We start from the raw sequence: 26,373 nt of genomic DNA, 5'->3' as shown, positions 1-26,373 counted from the left end.
GCTGTTGGCTCTGTACAAACAGAGCGTCCAACAAATCTAACATTTTCACTTCCATTAAATCCCAACTTTTAAAGGGAATAAGCATGCGCAACCTAAAATCCACAGTCAGGCCTTCATCACAAATGTTTTGGTTGCGGGTTTGCTGGTTGCTGATATAGAACTCCACGCACCCATATGGAAGTCCATTCTTTCTTGTATTTTCACCCTGTGAAATACTCTTCCTGAGGAGTCAGGGGCACCTTACCAACGGGTCTCGTAGCCTGTGAACAAGCTATACCCCTTGGTGATAAGTCTCAATTCGGGACACAAAATCTTGCGAAAAACCGTCCAGTCTTCAACCCCATAGTCCACTCATAATGTCTGGTCAGTATATTCTTCTCCTTTGGCTACCGTATAGAGGTTCACTCTACAAGCCGGGTAATCAAACTGATACCCCCATTGCTGTCCATTAGACATCAGCACTTCATCTTTCAGTGCAGTTGCGGGCGGTATCTGGGTTCTATACACACTTAGAAACCGCTTTTTTGGCGCATCATATATTGTGGTATTATACTTGGCCCTTTCTCTATGTTTCAGCCACCGTCCTGCTTCCGTTGTTACGGTCATCACAGCTTGGCCACTGATCACAAAATCCATGTTAATTAAAAAAATCTTGTTTACTGTTCTGGGGTCGCATGCCTTGTTCTGGACTTTATTTATAATGCGTCTGCCACAGCCAATACCCCGGACATTCCTGCTTCATAGATAGCAACACTAAGGGCAATAAACAGGGGTGTGGGGCCATACTCTTTCAAAATGTTCAAACACAGAACCCCCCAGTTCAACCAGGTCCCTAGACATCAATCAGCATGACAGCTTCAAAGGAATAGATGCAATATAGATATAAAATAACACACGCTCTAACACGTGACAACAGGAACAGGATGTCCTGGCCGGATACCCATATTTGGACATGTACGCGTCATCTGGACACAGGGCCATGAATCAAAATCTTGATACATAACATAGTAATCTCATGCCACTAGATATATCAAATAAAAATAATAATTACAAGCCCTTTTTTGCTTTCTACATTTGACAGTTCCTATTGGTAATCATCACTAGTATGTCGACTGAGTGAACCAATCATTTGACCACTGGTGTCCACTTCCTATATTGTGCTTTTGTCTACTTTATTCTATATAGATGTGCCTCTGCCTCTTCCTCTACCTTTACCTCTGCCTCTTCCTCTACCTCTCCCTCTTCCTCTTCCTCTTCCTCTCAGTCTCTCTCTTCCTCTTCCTCTCCCTGCATATCCCTCTTCCTCTTCCTCTCCCTCTCTTTCTTCCTCTGCCTCATCTTCACCCTCTCCCTCTTCCACTCCCTGCCTGTGCCACTCCCTCTTCCTCTGATTCTCTCTCTTCCTCTTCCTCTCTCTTTGCCTCTTCCTCTTCCTCTCTCTTTGCCTCTGCCTCTCTCTTTGCCTCTGCCTCTTCCTCTCCCTGCCTCTCCCTCTTCCTCTTCCTCTCCCTCTGCCTATGCCTCTCTCTTTGCCTCTGCCTCTCTCCCTCTCCCTCTCCCTCTGCCTATAACTCTCCCTCTGCCTATACCTCTCCCTCTGCCTATACCTCTCCCTCTCCCTGCCTCTTCCTTTACCTCTTCCTCTCCCTCTGCCTATACCTCTCCCTCTCCCTGCCTCTTCCTTTACCTCTTCCTCTCCCTCTGCCTATACCTCTCCCTCTCCCTGCCTCTTCCTTTACCTCTTCATCTCCCTCTGCCTATACCTCTCCCTCTCCCTGCCTCTTCCTTTACCTCTTCCTCTCCCTCTGCCTATACCTCTCCCTCTCCCTGCCTCTTCCTTTACCTCTTCCTCTCCCTGCCTCTCCCTCTGCCTATGCCTCTCTCTGTGCCTCTGCCTCTTCCTCTCCCTGCCTCTCCCTCTTCCTCTTCCTGCCTCTCCCTCTTCCTCTTCCTCTCCCTCTGCCTATACCTCTCCCTCTCCCTGCCTCTTCCTTTACCTCTTCCTCTCCCTCTCCCTCTGCCTATGCCTCTCTCTTTGCCTCTGCCTCTTCATCTCCCTGCCTCTCCCTCTTCCTCTTCCTCTCCCTGCCTCTTCCTCTTCCTCTCTCTCTCCCTCCCTCTCCCTCTCCCTCTCCCTCTCCCTCTCCCTCCCTCCCCTCCCTCTCCCTCTCCCTCCCTCCCCCTCTCCCTCTCCCTCTCCCTCTCCCTCTCCCTCTCCCTCTGCCTATACCTCTCCCTGCCTCTTCCTTTACCTCTTCCTCTCCCTGCCTCTCCCTCTTCCTATTCCTCTCCCTCTGCCTATACCTCTTCCTCTCCCTGCCTCTCCCTCTTCCTCTTCCTCTCCCTCTCCCTCTGCCTCTGCCTCTCTCTTTGCCTTTGCCCCTCTCCCTCTCACTCTCTGTCTGGTGCATGTTCTAAACCACATGCCTTGTGAAGTACTTATGACTATGGAAAGTAGTGGTCAGAACATAATGGACTACTAGACCATAATGTAGGTCTACAGTATTTCTCAGTCCTGGTCCTGTGGACCCTCATGCCCTAGCACTAACATACCTGATTCAACTAATGAACTCCTCACCAAGTCTTTAATTTGAATGAGATGGGTTAGTGCCAGGGCCAGGATTGAGAAACACTACTGTAGGAGACTGTTAGACATCACAGTAAGGACTCACATTGAGGGGATGGTTGCCTAGATGTCCTGGATATAGCAGATACATGATGCTACATGACATATCATCATTCATTCTTCATTTCTGGGCAGGCCAGTCATCCGTTTGCTGACGGGGGCTGCATGCGTCAGTGACAGGTCTCACCTTCATAGAGGGTAGCACAACCTGTTACTCACACACACAGTGAGGATCAAAACAACAAACAAGAGGAACACACTGGCACAGGTTTCCACTAGAGATGGATCTGATAATGAAATGGATACCCATTCTGAACGGACCAGAGGACAGTCAGACCCGTTCCGAAAAGGCCTATGGAAAAACAGACCCAAAAATACTTATGCTGGTTGAGATCCGAGAGACCCGTTCAGATCCGAGAGTAGAAAGAGAGAGAGAAATAAACCAGCGCCATCAATAAACGAGTGATATTGGCTAAATGATCCACAGTTGTGTCCTAAACCCTAGAGAGACCGAGAGAAAGATGCCATGTTCCCAACACCAGCATACATTTCTTTAAATTTGCCAGATAAGCTACTACTGCAAAACAGATAGTCAGTGCCTTCAAAAAGTATTCATGACTCTTGACTTTTACCACAGTTTGTTGTGTTGTGTCACTAGCCTACAATCAACTCCCCAAAATGTCAAACTGGAATTATATTTATTTTAAACAAACTAATAAAATATTAAAAGCTGAAATATTTTGAGTCAATAAGTATTAAACCCCTTTGTTATTGTAAGCCTAAATAAGTTCCGGAGTAGAAATGTGCCTAACAAGTCACATAATAAGTTGCATGGACTCACTCACAGTAATAGTGTTTAACATGATTTTTTTAATGACTACCTCATCTCTGTTCCCCACACATACAATTATCTGGAAGGTCCCTCAGTCGAGTAGTGAATTTCAAACACAGATTGAACCACAAAGACCAGGGAGGTTTTCCAAAGCCTCGCGAAGAAGGGTGAAGTTATGAATTACACTTTGGGTGGTGTATCAATACACCCAGTCACTACAAAGATACAGGCTTCCTTCCTAACTCAGTTGCCAGAGAGGAAGGAAACTCAGGGATTTCACCATGAGGCTGATGGTGACTTTAAAACAGTTACAGGGTGCAATGGCTGTGATAGAAGAAAACTGAGGATAGATAAACAAAATTGTAGTTACTTCACAATAATAAACTAATTGACAGAGTGAAAAGAAGGAACCCTGTGATATATAAAATATTCCAAAACATGAATCCTGTTTGCAGTAAGGCACTAAAGTAACATTTTTAAAATGTGGCAAAGAAATTTACTTTATGTCCTGAATAGAAAGTTTTGTGTTTGGGGCAAATCCAACACAACACATCACTGATTACCACTGTTCAAGAATGGTGGTGGCTGCATCATGTTATGGATATGCTTGTCATCAGCAAGGACTAGGGAGTTTTTTAGGATAAAAAGAAATGGAATAAAGCTAAGCACAGGCAAAATCCTAGAGGAAAACCTGGTTCAGTCTGCTTTCCAACAGACACTTGGACACAAATTAACATTTCAGCTGGACAATAACCTAAAACACAAGGCGTTGCTAACCAAGGTGACATTGAATGTTCCTGAGTGGCCTAGTTAGAGTTCTGACCTAAATGGGCTTGAAAATCTATGGCAGGACTTGAAAGACAATGATCAACAACCAACTTGACAGAGCTTGAATATTTATTTAAAGAATAATGTGTAAATGTTGTATATTCCAGGTGTGCAAAGCTCTTAGAGACTTACCCATAAAGACACACAGTTTCCAAAGATGATTCTAACCTATATTTATGTATTTACAATTCAATCAATTTGCTACATTTCTAAAAACATGTTTCACTTTGTCATTATAGGTTATTATGTGTCAATGGGTGAGATTTTTTATTTATTTAATCCATTTTGAATTCAGGCTGTAAAACAATAAAATGTGGAATAAGTCAAGGAGTATGAATACTTTCTGAAGACACTGTAAATTACCTGTTTTATCGACTTGCAATAAACTGACACAGATTACAAGCTCGTGCAGGTCTCATCAATTCACACACATTAAATTAACAGAGGACGTGTCCAATTCCAGGTCCAGTTGGTAAATCCATTTTAATTGCACATGCCCGAGACCCTTGACAATTACACTGCATTCGGAAAGTATTCAGACCTCTTGACTTTTTCACATTTTGTTACATTACAGCCTTATTCTGAAATGGATTAAATTGTTATTTTTCTTTATCAATCTACACACAATACCCCATAATAACAGAGTGAAAACAGGTTTTTAGACATTTTTGCAAACGTATTAAAAATGTAAAATATATCAGACCAGACCCAGATCTGAGACAAAAATCTGAATATGGGACCAGGACCTGCTCGGGACTCGGGTCAGATATCAGAATTCAGGTCTGTCAGACCCATGAAGACCTCTAGCTCACACTGTCACGTTCTGACCTTAGTTCTTTTATTATGTCTTTGTTTTAGTATGGTCAGGGCATGAGTTGGGTGGGTTGTCTATGTTCTTTTTTCTATAATTTGTGATTTTCTGTGTTCGGCCTGGTATGGGTCTCAATCAGAGGCAGCTGTTAATCGTTGTCCCTGATTGAGAATCATACTTTGGGAGCCTGGTTTCACTTTTGAGTTGTGGGTGTTTATTTTCCGTGTTAGTGTTTGTGCCACACGAGACTGTTTCGGTTTGATTACTTCACGTTTATTGTTTTTGTTCGGTGTTCATTACTTGATTAAAAAACATGAACACTTACCACGCTGCGCTTTGGTCCTCACCTTCTTCCACCACAGATGTTCATTACACACACACACACACACACACACACACACACACACACACACACACACACACACACACACACACACACACACACACACACACACACACACACACACACACACACACACACATGCACATATCCACGAATGTACACACACACACACACACACACACACACACACACACACACACACACACACACACACACACACACACACACACACACACACACACACACACACACACACACACACACACACACACACACACACACACACACACACACGCATACACATATCCACGAATGTACACGAACACACACACACACACACAGACACTCTCAGCCACCACAAATGCACACACATGCACGCACACACATACACACACACATTGTCATGCTGAATGAACGCGCGCACTCGCACACACTGAAGGCCTTTGAGGTTCAGGTGAAAGACACAGTCATCTGCTTCAACATTACTATTCACTCATACCACTGACTACTACAGTAGTATGAACTTCACCAGAGGAATACAAGGCATTTCCCTGCTCCAGTTCAGCTCAAAGCATCGGACTAAAACTAATCTAGAATCAGTCATATTGACCTGAGATGACAAATACAAATTCACACAAATGGCTGAAATGCATTGTGACTCTTTTGCTGTGGCTAAGGCTGGCTGATCATTCCCTGGGAGCCGACCAGGAGCATCAGACCGGACACCGGGGAAAGTTTCCATCTGGAAAACTCTGACAGCTCCACTCCGCTTCGTTAAACCAAGGAGCTCTATGAAGGCCAAGCGCTGCAGAGCATTACTCCAGCCGGATCGATAATCCCAGACCTGCTCACTGACTCCAGGAATTTACCTTTCAGTCCAACTGTCTCATGCCTCTGCTGTACATAATGGATAGATGGCGGGCAAGGAAGCACTAGCTGATTTGGTATGCTTTGACTAATCTACCCTTATTTCTACTCTACTCATCTCTCATATTTCCTTGCTCTCTCTCTTCCATTATTTCCTTCCTTCTCATGAATCATCCTTCTTGAACTGTCTTTCCCCCTCCTTCCTCTCCACTCATCCCCTCCTCTCCACTCATCCCCTTCCCTCCCTTCCTCTTCACTCATCCCCTCTCCGCATCTCCTCCCCTCTCACCTCCACTCATCCCCTCCCCTTCCACTCATCCCCTCCTCTCTTCTCTACTCATCCCCTCCTCTCCTCTCCACTCATCCCCTCCTATCCATGCATCCCCTCCTCTCCACTTATCCCTTTCACTCCTCCATCCATCTTCCTCTTCTCTGATCTAGACTTAAACCCTGTCTGTGATATGGGGCCAAGATGTTACTCACTCTAATGAGGCCTCTCATCTCCTCACTTTTCTCTCTCCCTCTCTCTCTTCCTCTTCCTCTTCCTTAGCGTCAAAATATCACCCATAGCTAACTCACTCTTCTCATGTCCTTTCTACACCTCTCCTCTCCTCCTCTCTTCCCATCCTCCCTGGTTTAAACCGGTCATGTTAAAAGCTCAGGTTAAAACTAGATGTCACAGGAATATCGGTCTGTCAATCCAGGAGGAGTGTTTAATCCCAGGGTCCTTAGTTTAGTGATGAGTTTGGAGGGCACAATGGTGTTGAACTCTGAGCTGTAGTCAATTAACAGAATTCTCACGTAGGTGCTCCTCTTATCCAGGTGGGAGAGGGCAGTGTGGAGTGTAATAGAGATTGCATCATCTGTAGATCTGTTGGGGCGGTATGCACATTGGAGTGGGTCCAGGGTGTCTGGGATAATACATATTCATATGATTACTGCACATCCATGACTATTAAATGATATATTATACTGCACAATACTCTAATCGTCTTTGATTACCACACATTCTGTTAATCTTTGTTTAAAATAAATACAAGCCGGCCTCCCTGGTGGCGCAGTGGTTAAGGGCGCTGTACCGCAGCGCCAGCTGTGCCATCCAGAGACTCTGGGTTCGCGCCCAGGCTCTGTCGTAACTGGCCGTGACCGGGAGGTCCGCGGGGCGACGCACAATTGGCCTAACCCGTCACCCGGGTTAGGGAGGGTTTAGCCGGTAGGGATGTCCTTGTCTCATCGCGCACCAGCGACTCCTGTGGCGGGCCGGGCACAGTGCGCGCTAACCAAGGTTGCCAGGTGCATGGTGTTTCCTCCGACACATTGGTGCGGCTGGCTTCCGGGTTGGATGTGCGCTGTGTTAAGAAGCAGTGCGGCTTGGTTGGGTTGTGTATCGGGGGACGCATGACTTTCAACCTTTGTCTCTCCCGAGCCCGTACGGGAGTTGTAGTGATGAGACAAGATAGTAGCTACTAAAACAACTGGATACCACAAAATTGGGGAGAAAACGTGGTAAAAATTCAAAAAAATCTACAAATCAATCAATTAAATAAATACAAGCCTACCACACCCATGAACAGTGGGCACAACAACACATTTGTAACCATCCCACAACCACACAGTAGATTAGTGGGCTCCATACAAACACACATACACAAACACACATTCTCACAACCTGGGAGGAGGCTACAGGCTGGTTACAGCCTTGTTGGATCTGAGGCACTGAGGCTGAGGACCTGCTGGCCATTATAATGCAGAACTGCCGTCAGGAAAGAGAACTGTTCCCCTGAGGTGAGACTAACACTGCCACTACAAATGTGTGTGTGTGTGTGTGTGTGTGTGTGTGTGTGTGTGTGTGTGGCTGTGTGTGTGAATGTATACAGTGCCCCCTTGAACTTTGCGAACTTTTGCCACATTTCAGGCTTCAAACATAAAGATATAAAACTGTATTTTTTTGTGAAGAATCAACAACAAGTGGGACACAATCATGAAGTGGAACGACATTTATTGGATATTTCAAACTTTTTTAACAAATCAAAAACTGAAAAATTGGGCGTGCAAAATTATTCAGCCCCTTTACTTTCAGTGCAGCAAACTCTCTCCAGAAGTTCAGTGAGGATCTCTGAATGATCCAATGTTGACCTAAATGACTAATGATGATAAATACAATCCACCTGTGTGTAATCAAGTCTCCGTATAAATGCACCTGCACTGTGATAGTCTCAGAGGTCCGTTAAAAGCGCAGGGAGCATCATGAAGAACAAGGAACACACCAGGCAGGTCCGAGATACTGTTGTGAAGAAGTTTAAAGACGGATTTGGATACAAAAATATTTCCCAAGCTTTAAACATCCCAAGGACCACTGTGCAAGCGATAATAGTGAAATGGAAGGAGTATCAGACCACTGCAAATCTACCAAGACCTGGCCGTCCCTCTAAACTTTCAGCTCATACAAGGAGAAGACTGATCAGAGATGCAGCCAAGAGACCCATGATCACTCTGGATGAACTGCAGAGATCTACAGCTGAGGTGGGAGACTGTCCATAGGACAACAATCAGTCGTATATTGCACAAATCTGGCCTTTATATATATATATATATATATGCCATTTAGCCTTTATGGAAGAGTGGCAAGAAGAAAGCCATTTCTTAAAGATATCCATAAAAAGTGTAGTTTAGAGTTTGCCACAAGCCACCTGGGAGACACACCAAACATGTGGAAGAAGGTGCTCTGGTCAGATGAAACCAAAATTTAACTTTTTGGCAACAATGCAAAACGTTATGTTTGGCGTAAAAGCAACACAGCCCATCACCCTGAACACGCCATCCCCACTGTCAAACATGGTGGTGGCAGCATCATGGTTTGGGCCTGCTTTTCTTCAGCAGGGTTAGGGAAGATGGTTAAAATTGATGGGAAGATGGATGGAGCCAAATACAGGACCATTCTGGAAGAACCTGATGGAGTCTGCAAAAGACCTGAGACTGGGAAGGAGATTTGTCTTCCAACAAGACAGTGATCCAAAACATAAAGCAAAATCTACAATGGAATGGTTCAAAAATAAACATATCTAGGTGTTAGAATGGCCAAGTCAAAGTCCAGACCTGAATCCAATCGAGAATCTGTGGAAAGAACTGAAAACTGCTGTTCACAAATGCTCTCCATCCAACCTCACTGAGCTCGAGCTGTTTTGCCAGGAGGAATGGGAAAAAAATTCAGTCTCTCGATGTGCAAAACTGATAGAGACATACCCCAAGCGACTTACAGCTGTAATCGCAGCAAAAGGTGGCGCTACAATGTATTAACTTAAGGGGGCTGAATAATTTTGCACGCCCAATTTTTCAGTTTTTGATTTGTTAAAAAAGTTTGAAATATCCAATAAATGTCGTTCCACTTCATGATTGTGTCCCACTTGTTGTTGATTCTTCACAAAAAAATACAGTTATTTAAAAATACAGTTATTTAAAATACAGTTATTTATTTTAAACAACTTTATGTTTGAAGCCTGAAATGTGGCAAAAGGTCGCAAAGTTCAAGGGGGCCGAATACTTTCGCAAGGCACTGTATGTGTGTGCGTGCGTGCATGTGTCTTCACGTGTGAGATGAGACGACTAACAGAAGATTACAGATCAGAGAAATATGGCAGTTTAGCAGGAACCAACAATCTCATCTGTGGAAACTGTGTGTCACTGGTGTGTCTGGGCATAAACACAGCAGTGATATATCCTCCATTTTGGGGATTGTGATGATAGTTACTGACTGCCTGGCTCAGCAGCAGAGCTCCAGCAGCTCCGGCCCAGCTATAACAACACATTTGCACACACGTTGTTACACACACACGTGCACCACACACACATGCATTAACAGAAACACATGTTGTTACAGACAAAGGGACAGACACACACACATACACCATTATGAGTTGGGATGGCAGTGTTTATCGTTGATGTTAAATAATGACCCTGAGTTGATGTTAAATAATGACCCTGAGCTGATGCTAAATAATGACCCTGAGTTGATGTTAAATAATGACCCTGAGTTGATGTTAAATAATGACCCTGAGTTGATGTTAAATAATGACCCTGAGTTGATGTTAAATAATGACCCTGAGTTGATGTTAAATAATGACCCTGAGTTGATGTTAAATAATGACCCTGAGTTGATGTTAAATAATGACCCTGAGTTGATGTTAAATAATGACCCTGAGTTGATGTTAAATAATGACCCTGAGTTGATGTTAAATAATGACCCTGAGTTGATGTTAAATAATGACCCTGAGTTGATGTTAAATAATGACCCTGAGTTGATGTTAAATAATGACCCTGAGTTGATGTTAAATAATGACCCTGAGTTGATGTTAAATAATGACCCTGAGTTGATGTTAAATAATGACCCTGAGTTGATGTTAAATAATGACCCTGAGTTGATGTTAAATAATGACCCTGAGTTGATGTTAAATAATGACCCTGAGTTGATGTTAAATAATGACCCTGAGTTGATGTTAATAATGACCCTGAGTTGATGTTAAATAATGACCCTGAGTTGATGTTAAATAATGACCCTGAGTTGATGTTAAATAATGCTGTGGTCATAGCATCTACAGTAATCATTACCTTCAGCTCAGCTTAGACCCACAGGGTGCTGCATGATTTGATGATAAGGTACCATTAGTAGAAAACTACCATTTCAATCAAACAGATCTAGGCTAATTGTGAGTCGTTTGAGTGTGCTTGAATCGTGCGTTGAGTCATATGAGTGAGTTTTCTCCGCTACAACTCACGACTTCCACCGAAGTTGTTCCCTCTCCTTGTTCGGGCGGCGTTCGGTGGTCGTGTCATGTTCTGACCATAGTTCTGTTATTTTATTCTTTTTTTAGTATGGTCAGGGCGTGAGTTGGGGTGGGCAGTCTGTTTGTTTTTCTATGTTGGTTTTTGTGTTCGGCCTAGTATGGTTCTCAATCAGAGGCAGGCGTTGTTAGTTGTCTCTGATTGAGAATCATACTTAGGTAGCCTGGGTTTCACTTTTGGTTTGTGGGTGTTTGTTTCCGTGTGAGTGTTTGGGCCACACGGTACTGTTTCGGTTTTGTAAATTCACGTCATCGTTTATTGTTTTGATTCAGTGTTCAGTGCTTTCTTTATTTAAAATCATCAAATCAAATTTTATTTGTCACATACACATGGTTAGCAGATGTTAGTGCGAGTGTAGCGAAATGCTTGTGCTTCTAGTTCCGACAATGCAGTAATAACCAACAAGTAATCTAGCTAACAATTCCAAAACTACTACCTTATAGACACAAGTGTAAGGGGATAAAGAATATGTACATAAAGATATATGAATGAGTGATGGTACAGAGCGGCATAGGCAAGATACAGTAGATGGTATTGAGTGCAGGATATACATATGAGATGAGTATGTAAGCAAAGTGGCATAGTTAAAGTGGCTAGTGATACATGTATTACATAAGGATGCAGTAGATGATATAGAGTACAGTATATACGTATACATATGAGATGAATAATGGATGATAGTGGGGTGAACAGGCAGTGGCTCCGGTGGTTGTTGTCCTTGATGATCTTTATGGCCTTCCTGTGACATCGGGTGGTGTAGGTGTCCTGGAGGGCAGGTAGTTTGCCCCCGGTGATGCGTTGTGCAGACCTCACTACCCTCTGGAGAGCCTTACGGTTGTGGGCGGAGCAGTTGCCGTACCAGGCGGTGATACAGCCCGACAGGGTGCTCTCGATTGTGCATCTGTAGAAGTTTGTGAGTGCTTTTGGTGACAAGCCGAATTTATTCAGCCTCCTGAGGTTGAAGAGGCGCTGCTGCGCATTCTTCACGATGCTGTCTGTGTGGGTGGAACAATTCAGTTTGAACACTTACCACGCTGCGCTTTGGTCCGATCTTTACTCCTCCTCCAGCGAAGAGGAGGAAATCCGTTACAGGTCGACATCACCGGCTTTCTAGCTGCCAACGATCCATGTTTCATTTTTCCTTTTATTTTGTCTGTTTACACACCTGGTTCCCATCTCATGATTATGTTCCTTATTTAACCCTCTGGTTTCCCTTTCTGTTTTGTGCGTGATTGTCTTTCGTGTATTCCGGTGTGTTTTAGTTTGAGTCCTGTTTTGTCTTGTTTGGAAAGGGATTTTGTTACGTTTTGGATTGAGTAAATCAGTGATTGTTACTCTTATCTGTGTCCTGCGCCTGACTCCGACGCTATCTTTTAGATCGACTCTGACAACAACGATGATGTAAAGAACACACTGTATTTTCAGTATATAAATAATGTATAATATTTACTTTGGCTAATAGTGGGCTGCTAGAATAGACGGACTGGGCTAAAAGCAGACTGGATGTAATTTACTCTCTTCACTCAGCAGCTCAACAAGTCTATTGGGCGAGGAATTCTTCCACCCTCCAGAACCATCGGACTGTACTGGACTGGACTGGAGGGGGGGTGGGGGGGGGGGGGGGGTTCTGTGTGTGAGTATGTGTTTGCCTTACAATGCCCCATCCGTAACCCTGTGAATCAAGATACAAGTGAGCAATTACATTGGCAAGACACAGCTGCTTTTTTTTAGCCAAACGCAATTCATTAATGTAGGCTAACTCTGTCTCCAGGGAGGGAGATATCATCCACAGCAATAAGAGCAACACTGTGTCAGAGAAGACAAAAATTGAGAGGATTTACTCCACCTACACACACACACACATTGTAGATGTCACTGTAGATGTCACAAAATCTATAATTCATACACTGTGTGTAGGCTCTGCCTCTTGTATGAGCTAAATCTATACATCATACGTGTCTTATCCCCTCATGTATACTCATATACTTTACTTCTCATGTGATAATGACAAAGTCACCACACACACCCTCAATGCACTGTATGAAAACAAGACATCCTTGATGCTAGATATACATTACATGGCCAAAAGTCGAATATTAATATGGAGTTGGTCACGCGTTTGTTGCTATTACAGCATCCACTCTTCTGGAAAGGCTTTCCTCTAGATGTTGGAACATTGCTGTGGGTACTTGCTTCCATTGAGCCACAAGAGCATTACTGAGGTCAGGCTTTGATGTTGGGCGATTAGGCCTGGCTCACAGTCGGCGTTCCAATTCATCCCAAAGGTGTTCAATAGAATTGAGGTCTGGGCTCTGTGCAGGCCAGCCAAGTTATTCCACACCGGTCTCAAAAAAACATTTCAGTATGGACCTCGCTTTGTGCATGCTGAAAAAGGAAAGGGCCTTCCCCAAACTGTTGCCACAAAGTTGGAAGCACAGAATTGTCTAGAATGTAATTGTATGCTGTAGCATTAAGATTTCCCTTCACTGTAACTAAGGAGCCTGAACCATGAAAAACATCCACAGACCATTATTCCTCCTCCACCAAACTTTACAGTTGGCACTATGCATTGGGGCAGGTAGTGTTCTCCTGGCATCCGCCAAACACAGAATTGTCTGTCGGACTGCCAGAGGGTGAAGCGTGATTCATCACTCCAGAGAATCTGTTTCCACTGCTCCAGAATCCAATGGCGGCGAACTGCCAGCCGACGCTTGGAATTTTGCATGGTGATCTTAGGCTTGTGTGCAGCTACTCAGCCATGGAAATCCATTTCATGAAGGCCCCGACAAACAGTTATTGTGCTGTCATTGCTTCCAGAGGCAGTTTGGAACTCGATAGTGTCACAACCAACATACAGAGACACAGGGGGAAGGTACAGAGACCAATCAAATCACATTTGGCTATGGACATAGCCCTTACATCATCCATCCGTGGCTCAGTGGTGGCTGGTGTGCGGACTGTATAAGAATGTCTCATTGTAATGACTGAAATGGTATGAATGGAAAGATATCAAACACCACAAACACATGGAAACCATTCCATTCACATGGATACCATTCCATTCACTACATTCTAGCCATTATTATGAGCCAGTCCTCCTATATTTACATTTACATTTAAGTCATTTAGCAGACGCTCTTATCCAGAGCGACTTACAATATTACTATTTAATATTACTATATCTCCACCCACCAGCCACCACTGTTGTGGCCAAATCCCTAAAATCAGCTGTGGCCGTACTGCAGCCTAACAATCTCTTGGGTACAATTTGGATAAAGCCTCCAGAAAAACAAACCAGGAAGAACCAGGATGCTTTAACAAAGTACAATATTTGATATACTGTACAGTGTGTGGTGCGCTGCACTGAAACGTAGAGTTGAGAAGTTGTACTTAATTATGATTTTACCACAGTAAGATACTGTAAAATCTAGAGAGATTATTTTAGAAGCTTCTTACTGCATGCGTATCCACCTCCCTCCCCACCTCCATCCCTCCCATTCATTCTGAGGACTCCTCTAAAGGGGGGATGAGTGAGTTATGAAACATTTATGACCACCAACACCTCTTTCCAAAAAGGTTTCCACATGTATTAAATAAACATGATGGTGTGATAATTATTGGACATCAAGAAGGTAGAGAGATCCAGAAAAAACACATAGAGAGAGGGGACAGATGTCGGAGTGAGATGCAAAGGGAGATTGAGTTGTAGAAGTGTACACTAATCCTAGTACACACTATCAAGTGTGCACTTCCAACTACACACCACCAAGTGTATACTACCAAGAAGTAGCATAGGGGAGAGGAGGGGAGAAGGTATGTTGTGTTCTAACCTGGTTCTCCTCGTGAGTCACCCTCATCTGCTCCTTGAGGACGGAGGTGCGCGCCGCCTCCTCCTTACGTATCATCCTCTCCTTCTTCAGCTCGGGGCTCCAGAAGCTCTTGATGCTGTTGGTGGACGAGCCCAGCTTGCTGTCCTTCAGGTCCAGCTCTCTCTTCAGCAGGTCATTCTCCCGCTGCATGTCCCGGAGTGTGGCCTGCATCTCCAGCAACTCCCCCCCACCACCCCGTACCGCCTGCCGCAGCAGGGCAGACGGCACCCCCTGGTGGTGGTGGTGGTGCTGCAGCATGGACAGGGAGCCTAGGTCGCTGTAGGACAGCAGGTCAGTGTGGTGGCCCAGCCCCACCGTGGCAATGTTGGGGCTGCTGCCCATGGCCGTGACACGCCCCCCGTACATGGCCCGGTTGGAGGCACGCCCCAGCGTCATGGTGCCCTTGGGGTAGGTGGCGGTGGAGCCCACTCCCTCGTGGTCGCTCAGATACATGGGCCCGGATGTGGCGTAGGCAGCGTTCAGCGACTGGATGTTCTCCATGGAGAGCGTCTTGCCCCCTCCACTGCTCCCACCCCCACTACTGGCCCTCCGGTGACCCAGCCTGGGGGACCTAGGCAGTCGTGGGGACCGTGCAGGGCTGCTCTCGATGTGGCCTACTGCTCGGGCACTGCCGTACATGTCCTGGGTGAGGGAGGTGTGGCCTGGGCTGGCCGGACGCACGCCACAGGGTCCTTACCAGGGGCGCGCTGCAACGATCACAGTGTACTCTCTCTCTGCGAGACACACAGGTGGCTCACTGCATGCCTGTGTGGGTGGAGGGCCTCAACGTCAACACATCTGTGGAAATGGGAGTAGAATTTGTCATCATAATGACAAGAAATCTGCTGCATATTTTGTGTTAGATAAAATAAAATAACTTCAAAAGCATATACAAAAACCATTCCTCTCTCTCTCTCTCTTACACACACGCACACACACACACACTAACCCCCCTGTAGGGTTTGGTGGGTGTGGTGTTGAAAAGAGCTGCTCTCCTCCTGTTCACATTGACAGCTGGGTGAGTGAGTCACCAGCCTGTGGCTCTGTGGGTTTATTTTACAGGAAGGGATTCCAATTCTAAGTGAACCCACTGGGAATCACAGCATCACCCTGGTTTCCCCCGGCCCAGGCACTCATCCCAGTCCTATTAGTGCTGACCCAGTCAGAAAGAAGAGAACACCTATCCTACTGTGCATAGTAGTACATAGTATAGCAACTATAGTATCATAAAGGCATAAAACCAGGTGCCATGCCCATCTAACACTCCGGGTCAAATGATATTCAAAGAGGGGCTATGCGTTCTATGGAAAATAATGAACGACGTGGAAGGTGTGTTCCTCAAGGAACTGACCTTCTGTGGAGTTGCATTATTTTCCAGAGAATGCATAGAGCCCCGAGTTGATAATCCCTTTTATACCATGGCTATTTAACCTTTATTTAACTAGGCAAGTCAGTTAAGAACAAATTCTTATTTACAATGACGGCCTACCAAAAGGCCTCTCATATAAAAATATAGGACAAAACACACATCACGACAAGGGAGACAACACTACATAAGAGAGACCTAAAGACAACGACATAGCAAGGCAGCAGCACATGACAACACAGCATGGTAGCAACACAACATGGCAGTAGCACAACACGGTAGCAGCACAAAACATGGTACAAACATTATTGGGCACAAACAGCACAAAGGGCAAGAAGGTAGAGACAACAAAACATTTTTATTTTAAATGTAACCTTTATTTAACTAGCAAAGTCAGTTAAGAACATATTCTTATTTACAATGACAGCCTACTCCAAATCTGGACGACGCTGAGCCAATTGTCCCCTACGGGACTCCCAATCATGGCCAGATGTGATACAGCCTGGATTCAAACCAGGTACTATAGTGACGCCTCTTGCACTGACATGCAGTGCCATAGACCGCTGCGCCACTCGGGAGCCCCATCATGCAAAGCAGCCACAACTGTCAGTAAGAGTGTAAATGATTGAATCTTTGAATGAAGAGATTCAGATAAAACTGTCCAGTTTGAGTGTTTGTTGCAGCTTTAACACATTTGCCTCTAGAAATGTGTTCAACATCCACTGAAGTAGCTAGCTAGCAAGTTGACTAGATAGCTACAGTAGTTGCCGTGGTAACCAAACAAACAGTCCTAGCTTGCCATTATGAAAATCTAATTCAACAATGCCAATAATGTTATGAATTTGACTTTTGTTGTCAAAAGCAACTCAAACATAGAACATGTAAGAATAAACTACAGGCAGGCATTGAATTCTACTGTGCGTTATATGAGAAATAATGCACACTCTAGAATAGAATGCCCACTTCATGCCAATCAGAAATAAGTACTCAACAATGGCATGGTATAATTAAGCAATAAGGCCTGAGGGGGTGTGGTATATGGCCAATATACCACGGCTAAGGGTTGTTCTTCGGCTCGACACATCACAGAGTGCTAGGATACAGGTCTTAGCCGTGGTATATTGGCCATATATCACAAACCCTGAGATACCTTATTGGTATTAGCCGTGGTATATTGGCCATATATCACAAACCCTGGATACCAAAATAATGAGAGCAGTAAAAATACATGTTTTGTCATGCCCATGGTATACGGTCTGATATGCCATGGCTTTCAGCCAATCAGCATTCAGGGGTCGAACCACTCAGTTTATAGTAATATATAATACATGTCAATAAGCAGTCACCTTAGTGAGTGACTGGGTATCAGTTAGAGACTACATCCCCCAGAGTTGCGCACGCTTCCATGTCCTCTTCTGGAGCACTCAGCCGTATGTAATCACTCTTATCCCTCCACACCCCAGGGTCACATTCACTAGACACCAAACGGAAGAAAATGGACTGAAACAGGGAGGGACTACCCTAATCTTGTTGAATAATAAACACTGGTTTTCATTTTCCGTTGCAAACTGTTTTGCTACGGTTTGCACTAATGAATAGAAACCAGGGGAAGGCAGAATGCCTGCAAGTGTACCTCATCTTTTGTTCTAAAAATAAAGACAAATGGAGCTTCTGCTGTTGTATTAATGGCACATAATCAATGGGTAAAACAAATGTATTGTAATTGTCCATCTATAGACCTACATTATACAGCTGTGCTGTCATGGTATAGCTAAGGGCTCTATTCAGTCTCTAACGCTGAAGATCCACTTTATAGCACGATTGACAATTTAAGGCAATGTTCCCACGGTCACAGAGACTGCGTTCACGGTAAACGCTGCATATGCCGGCTCAAACATTTTTAGGCGGATCTTCCACGATACTTTGGTGATACGGATTTAATCCAGCCATTTAAATCTATGTTTCAAATTCATTGTAATTCCCACCTAGAAAACAGAGTACAGAGCGGTGTGTGAACGTAATGCTTCCTACTGTAGGCTACTGCTAGTGTTTGCTGGACACACATTAGCATGCACAGAGCTCAATTCCATGTGGAGTTATTATACACCAGAGTCGTCAAAATGGCAGCCACGTTTCTGGACATCACATTTAGCTGAGCGGTTGCCGCCTCCAGTATATGGTCTTTGTCCCAAATGGTATTCCCTATATTGTGCACTACTTTTGACCAGAGCCCTATGTGCCCTGGTCAAAAGTAGTTCACTATACAGGGAATTGTTGCCATTTGGAATGCTCCCTCATTGTTATCAAAGGGCTCCGGAGGTACAGGAAGCAAATAGGGTTCTGGTAGGAGAAACCCAAAGATGAATGGCTGTTTTAAGGGATGGTGGTGGTGCTTCTCTGTCATGGGGATAACTGGGCTGTTTTAAGGGATGGTGGTGGTGCTGTCTGTCATGGGGATAACTGGGCTGTTTTAAGGGATGGTGGTGGTGCTTCTCTGTCATGGGGATAACTGGGCTGTTTTAAGGGATGATGGTGGTGCTGTCTGTCATGGGGATAACTGGGCTGTTTTAAGGGATGGTGGTGGTGCTGTCTGTCATGGGGATAACTGGGCTGTTTTAAGGGATGGTGGTGGTGCTTCTCTGTCATGGGGATAACTGGGCTGTTTTAAGGGATGGTGGTGGTGCTTCTCTGTCATGGGGATAACTGGGCTGTTTTAAGGGATGGTGGTGGTGCTTCTCTGTCATGGGGATAACTGGGCTGTTTTAAGGGATGGTGGTGGTGCTTCTCTGTCATGGGGATAACTGGGCTGTTTTAAGGGATGGTGGTGGTGCTTCTCTGTCATGGGGATAACTGGGCTGTTTTAAGGGATGGTGGTGGTGCTTCTCTGTCATGGGGATAACTGGGCTGTTTTAAGGGATGGTGGTGGTGCTTCTCTGTCATGGGGATAACTGGGCTGTTTTAAGGGATGATGGTGGTGCTGTCTGTCATGGGGATAACTGGGCTGTTTTAAGGGATGGTGGTGGTGCTGTCTGTCATGGGGATAACTGGGCTGTTTTAAGGGATGGTGGTGGTGCTTCTCTGTCATGGGGATAACTGGGCTGTTTTAAGGGATGGTGGTGGTGCTTCTCTGTCATGGGGATAACTGGGCTGTTTTAAGGGATGGTGGTGGTGCTTCTCTCTCATGGGGATAACTGGGCTGTTTTAAGGGATGGTGGTGGTGCTTCTCTGTCATGGGGATAACTGGGCTGTTTTAAGGGATGGTGGTGGTGCTTCTCTGTTTTAAGGGATGATGGTGGTGCATGGGGATAACTGGGCTGTTTTAAGGGATGATGGTGGTGCTTCTGTCATGGGGATAACTGGGCTGTTTTAAGGGATGGTGGTGTGCTGTCTGTCATGGGGATAACTGGGCTGTTTTAAGGGATGGTGGTGGTGCTTCTCTGTCATGGGGATAACTGGGCTGTTTTAAGGGATGGTGGTGGTGCTTCTCTGTCATGGGGATAACTGGGCTGTTTTAAGGGATGGTGGTGGTGCTTCTCTGTCATGGGGATAACTGGGCTGTTTTAAGGGATGGTGGTGGTGCTTCTCTGTCATGGGGATAACTGGGCTGTTTTATGGGGATAAACTGGGCTGTTTTAAGGGATGGTGGTGGTGCTTCTCTGTCATGGGGATAACTGGGCTGTTTTAAGGGATGGTGGTGGTGCTTCTCTGTCATGGGGATAACTGGGCTGTTTTAAGTGATGATGGTGGTGCTTCTGTCAGTCTGTGGGGATAACTGGGCTGTTTTAAGGGATGGTGGTGGTGCTTCTCTGTCATGGGGATAACTGGGCTGTTTTAAGGGATGGTGGTGGTGCTTCTCTGTCATGGGGATAACTGGGCTGTTTTAAGGGATGGTGGTGGTGCTTCTCTGTCATGGGGATAACTGGGCTGTTTTAAGTGATGATGGTGCTGTCTGTCTGTCTGTGGGGATAACTGGGCTGTTTTAAGTGATGATGGTGCTGTCTGTCTGTCTGTGGGGATAACTTGTTCGTACAGAAACAATACATTTATTTGAGCTCTGAAGGATTTACCAACGTAATTGCAATTAGTCTTTTGGCTGTTCTGTGTGTGTGTGGGTGGGGGGGTAGCGTAATACTGTGTACACTACAGTGTGTTGGTCTGAGTGTGAATGTGTAAAATGGGCTCAAAACATCTCCCTCTCTATACTTAGTATTTCTACAATTCCATTCAACTGTTTTTGTTTCACACTGAACAAAATATAGACGCAACATGTAAAGTATTGGTCTCAGGTTTCATGAACTGAAATAAAAAAAAATCGTAGAAATGTTCCATATGCTCAAAAGGTCTCCCAAATGTTGTACACAAATTTGTTCAGATCCCTGTTAGTTATCATTTCTTCTTTGCCAAGATAATCCATCCACCTGACAGGTGTGGCATATCAAGAAGCTGATTAAACAGGATTATCATTACACAGGTGCACCTTCTGCTGGGGAAAATAAAATGCCACTCTAAAATGTGCAGTTTTGTCACACAAAATCACACATATGTCTAAAGTTTTGAGGGAGCGTGAAATTGGTATTCTGACTGCAGGAATGTCCACCAGAGCTGTTGCCAGACAATTGAATGTTAATTTCTCTACCATAAACTGCCTCCGATGTTGTTTTAGAGAATTTGACAGTATGTCCAACTGTCCTCACAACCGCAGACCAGGGGTGTTTCTCAAAATGCATATACCATCGTGTTCCAGAGCACTCAAATTGGAGCATGAGACCGTCGGAGTATGAGTCCAAATATGCGAAACGGAGCACAGTGGGCACATCTCGAATGCGTGTTCCGTTTGTACAAATGTACAAAGGTTCAGTAAAGGTTCAGTAAATGGGTAAATCCATAGTAAGTCAATAGGGCTAACTGACTAGTCACGAAGAATTGTTAGCTAGCTACCCAGGAAGAATTGACATCTACTGTACCTTGCATAACATTCGTTTTAGGTTATGTTTGCCTACCTAGATTACAAGGATTCGCATAAATCCAGCTGATAATTATGAAGCAAAATGTTGGCTTTGTGTATATCTTGTTTAGTCTCTATTGTTGCCATTGTCTTAGCTGGAAGAAAGTTTGGTGAATGGGGAGAAGCAAGTGCTTCTCAAATGCAATGTTTTATCCGTTCTCCACACTCGTCCTGACAAGAACATACTCAAAATAACGTCCTCGGAGAATGCATTTGGCGCATGAGAGTGCGGAGCACCGTAGTATGCATATTGAAAAAAAACAGGTGTATGGCGTCGTGTTGATCAGCGGTTTGCTGATGTCAACGTTGTGAACAGACTGCCCAGTGGTGGCTGTGGGTTATGGTATGTGCAGGCATAAACTACGGACAACGAACACAATTGCATTTTATCAATGCCAATTTAAACGCATAGAGATGCCGTGATGAGATCCTGAGGCCCTTTGTGAGGCCCATTTTTTAAATTAGGTATGTGTATATCTGTATTCCCAGTCATGTGAAATTCTTATATTAGGGCCTTATGAATGTATTTTAATTGACTGATTTCTTTAAATGAACTGTAACTCGGTAAAACCTTTGAAATGATTGCATATTGTGTTTATATTTTTCTTCAGTGTAGTTTGATGATCTTCTGTGAGGAAGTAATGATTATGTACATTTTGTGTACATGTTTGAATTTGATTAAGTTTTAGGTATCCAAAGTGGTAGTTATGTCTGTATGTAGTCAGATTCTACAACTGAATATGAGAATATCTGTGTCCCGGGTAGAACCCTATTCCCTGTGTAGTCCACTACTTTTGACCAGAGCCCTGGTCAGGGGTGGTGCCCTATATGGGAATGGTTAGGCATTTGGGATGTATCCTAAAATACAATTTTACAACAATCAAGCAGCATCATCAGGTTCTAGCACCATCAGTAGTCTTCTAAACACTTTAGTGTCGCACATTTCCAGCAACTTTCCCAAAATTCTCTGGTTTTCCAAAAATGCAGGGTTTCTGGAAATTTTGGGAAAGTTACTGGAATTTTGCAACACTTAGCCACTCCCAGTAGCACTCTCAGACTCTAGCCAATCATCTTTGAGCCACATTGTGGTTGTATGTAAGTGTTATGTAATGCAATGTTTTTAGATTTTAGATGTGTTATTGTTAGACCACTCATTTTACCTAATGTTAGGAGGCTGTGTGTTATACTCAGGCTCTTCAGTGTCAATCTAACATTGTATTTATTTGTACTTTTGTCCCAGTGCCAGTCTTTTTGTGCTATCATGCCAACTTAATGGAGTTGGCAAGAGCACAAACATATCTGGGACCAGACTCATTTTGTTAGGCTCCAGTGTAAAAAAGTGCAATATGTCTAAGAGCATTTTCCATTTTCCCTCCCTCCCTCCCTCCCTCCCTCCCTCCCTCCCTCCCTCCTTTCTTTCCATTTATTTCTAATACGATTCTATTATCAAGTCAAACATTTAATTGGTTGTAGCTGTTCTTCATGGTCCCTTATGACGGAGATGACTGAGATGTGGTTGTCCCACCAAACTATCTTAAGATGAACTGTGAACTTAAGATGAACTGTAAGTTCCTCTGGATAAGTGTGTCTGCATTTAATTACTCAAATCTAAATGTATTATCAGAATAACTGTGTTGTTTTAAGAGATAGTGTTGTCTCTCTGTGATGATAACTGGGCTGTATTCTTCCTTCCTTCCGGGCCACACTTGCATCATCTTCTCAGAAGACATGGTTTCCATGGTGACTGCATTGTCTGGGCGTACAGCGATAAAGCACCTGGGTTGGCAGTCCTCTTACATCACGCTAACTTAAGTTTGAAAAGGCAAGAAAAAATAGTATTGCTCTGATTCCAGTGTGGGTGGATAGAGGAAGGAGAAAGGAAATGTGAGAGTGACTACAGATGGTCTGGTCACCTGTACCATTCACTCCTCCCTCCATGCCAGGGTAAGGGTGAGGACAAGATGGCCACTATCTTTACCGGAACCATTATGTGCCTGCCCTACAGCCAGACCTGACTTTGCCTATAGCACCACCTCTCCCTTTCAGAATCAGATAGTGATGTGATATGGCTGTTTGTCTGTCTATGAAGTCCCACAAGGATATTGGAGGCAATGAAAGTATTTTACAGCCTGGTGTTTGGAAATTACAATGACCATAGGACTTGGCAAGACAGCAGAAACAGATATGGGTCCAGGCTAAGCATTTTGCGGACAAGATAGAAATATTGAAGAAATACCTGTGAGAAAATACATAAGTAGGCAATTACAACAACACGATGACAGACGTTTTCTGCAACAAGAAGCTTTAAAATGGGATGCGAGTGTTACAAATACAAAATGGCAGAGCGAATCAAATTAAATCCATTGGAAATGGTGTAATATGTCAGCCTACATTAGCTGAGAGGACTGAAGCAGTTGTATTAGCTAAACAAGTTGCTTTTTCAGCAGCCAGTCCCTCAGAGGCTGTAGCTAATTAAGTTCAAACAAGTTATACAGCATGCATATCAGGAGGCTGCCAATTCTTATCTTCAATTGGCTTCCAATGGCTACAAAGTGTTTGTGAAGTCTGTAGTGGAAATGTTGGAAAAGCATCAAGAACTGCATGTGGCCAGCTGGGTTCAAACCCCAGGTCTCCTGGGTGCAACAAGACTTTGCTATCCCACTGAGCTAAACGCCTATGTCTTCTGTCTGTGAAGCCACATCAACACAGGAGCCTACAATCCTCTCCCATTAAAGCGGTCCGGGGTTGTGATGCTGAATCGACCCAACATCAGTGCTGAATCCACAAACAGCGTTAGCGCTAACTTCGGTGCTGTCCATGGTGCTGAACCAAGAGTCAAACACATTGCATATATTTGCATATGCAATCAACAAGCCAGACGATTATAATACTCTTAGCCTAATAATATATATATATATATATGCCATTTAGCAGATAATACTCTTAGCCTAATAAAGGCAGGTGTTATGTGGCAGAAAAGCGTAAGCAGCTGTGTTTGCAAGGGCCAAAATAACTACAAGCGAAGGACTGTGCAGAATAAATTGTCGTCCGAGATTCAGAGATGTGGCACGGAATCGGTCGCACATATAGGCCCTGGGTGTTTCTGTGTAAATAAATAATGCTGCTTTTGGTTTTGGGGCTGTCTACACTTCTATAAGGCCATGTCATTTTCCTTTCATCAACCACGCGCAACCTTAGAAAAGCTTTATTTTGGTGGCCTTTACTCTTGCCATGAAGGCATCGAAATCCACATAAGACCACAGCAGTGTCTCTCTAAATATCATTATAAATCACATAATTACACGCCAATGTGGCATCATTGTTCCAGTCACAAATGTATGTAAATGGTCAATGTTTCAGCCATCATGCATACTGTACCTTAGGCTAGAGTTTGAATACAAACATTCACACCAGGACATCATTTAAAATTTACTCAACATCGGCACAACACGTGCCGCACGAGGTCAGCTGCATAGGCTACAACTGTGCAGAATAATTAGGTGGGGCAAATTATGTATATGGTCCACTAAGTAGGCTACATAATATCGAATGATCATCATCAAGCGTTACCATTGACAAGACACCCAACCCCACAATTGAAACCACTCCCCTTGCCTTTCATTATTGGTTGAGAGGATCAGATAGCACAAAAACGTTTTTCCTAATGGCTGTCACCTTTGTCAGTTAGCAAACATGAAACGTCGATTTCTGAAGGGGGCTCATTAGTTTGACGGGGGACATGTAGCTGTAGGGTTCTTCTCATATCGCTTTTTAAAAATTGTTGGAACATAAAACGATAATGTTTTGTAGCCTAATATCCTAAATGATATACAGTATCAATAAGATCCTGGTGTCAATATTGAAAAATATTTCTAATTCATAATGACAGCATCTGTAAAATGCTTCACCCTGAATTATTCTAATAAGGACATATATGACATAATGAAACCCTGGGGCATTACAGACGTTTAATATGTCGAATTGTCAGTGTTTAATATGTGATATTTCGTGTTTCTCGGGACTGTATACATTTTATCTAAATGCAATGTGATAATGTATGACAATTAGCCACTAGATGTATAAAACCGTATACATTACAGAGCACTGGGCCCTATTAAGATAAAATACGATTCCAACGCCCTCGAAATCCTTTATATTGCAAATTAAATAGACTTATATGCAATTCTTTCACTTTTCCTGGACACCGATTCTACTCGAAATGAGCCGACAAAAACAAATGAGATTTTCACCCGGATTGAATGAGTGAAATGGGCCTATACGTGATAAAAACAGAGTGACTACAAATTACCTTGCGTTTTACCGTACGTTTTTCCCATGCATGCATCTACAATACCATCCAACGAAAGGATTGGGAGTGATTTTTTACGCACACATCGAAAAAACTTCACTATTTACACATTTACTAAGTCAGTACTGCTGTATACCATACATATCAGCATTGATCTTGAATATATCAAATAGAAATGTACCTTTTCCTACAGTTAATTCCTCTCCATCACCTTTCAGAGACAGCAACTCCATTCACACCAGTCAAACATCCTGCGCTGTCATTGGGCAGCGGACACGCGCTCTCTCTCGCTACCTACTACAGAGCAGCACAGTCTGATTTAAAGGGACAGTCAAAAGAGAGCAGAGTATTGAACCATCAAAACGTGACTGTGTAATTCCAATATAGAAATCTAATTTTTCAACTCACAAATTCATCAGACTTAATCATTAACCTCCCTGCTTTTTATGGTCACCATCCTCACAGGTATAATATGGGGTGTGTAGGTTTAACAACTTATTTAGTTAGTTGAGGAATTGTTTGGTAACTGGCTGATGTAGTTTGCCAACCCCCACCATCCCCAATATTATCTAGTCTAATTTCACAGCCACTGTGCCATCAATCACCATTATGCACCATTAACTACTGTGTTTATCCAGAGATTACAGTTCATCCAGGCTTGTCATCCCCTATAACTCT

General features: G+C 43.9%; 1 protein-coding gene across 7 annotated transcripts in view; it reads right to left on the bottom strand.

The window, feature by feature from the left end:
- The window catches only part of erc2 (ELKS/RAB6-interacting/CAST family member 2), a 106,494-nt gene extending 80,519 nt beyond the window's left edge, over nt 1-25,975 (bottom strand). For all 7 annotated transcript variants that reach the window (XM_046340160.1, XM_046340166.1, XM_046340181.1 and 4 more), the window contains exons 1-2: nt 25,877-25,975; nt 14,977-15,813 (exon numbers count right to left, since the gene is read on the bottom strand). In XM_046340160.1, coding sequence (XP_046196116.1) covers nt 14,977-15,654 — 678 coding nt within the window. In that variant the 5' untranslated portion in view covers nt 15,655-15,813; nt 25,877-25,975. The remainder of the gene's footprint in view (nt 1-14,976; nt 15,814-25,876) is intronic.
- Between the last annotated feature and the right edge of the window lie 398 nt (nt 25,976-26,373).

This window comes from Oncorhynchus gorbuscha, linkage group LG03, assembly GCF_021184085.1.
Source record: "Oncorhynchus gorbuscha isolate QuinsamMale2020 ecotype Even-year linkage group LG03, OgorEven_v1.0, whole genome shotgun sequence".
Taxonomy (NCBI): Eukaryota; Metazoa; Chordata; class Actinopteri; order Salmoniformes; family Salmonidae; genus Oncorhynchus; species Oncorhynchus gorbuscha.
This window is presented reverse-complemented; position numbering and strand designations above follow the sequence as displayed.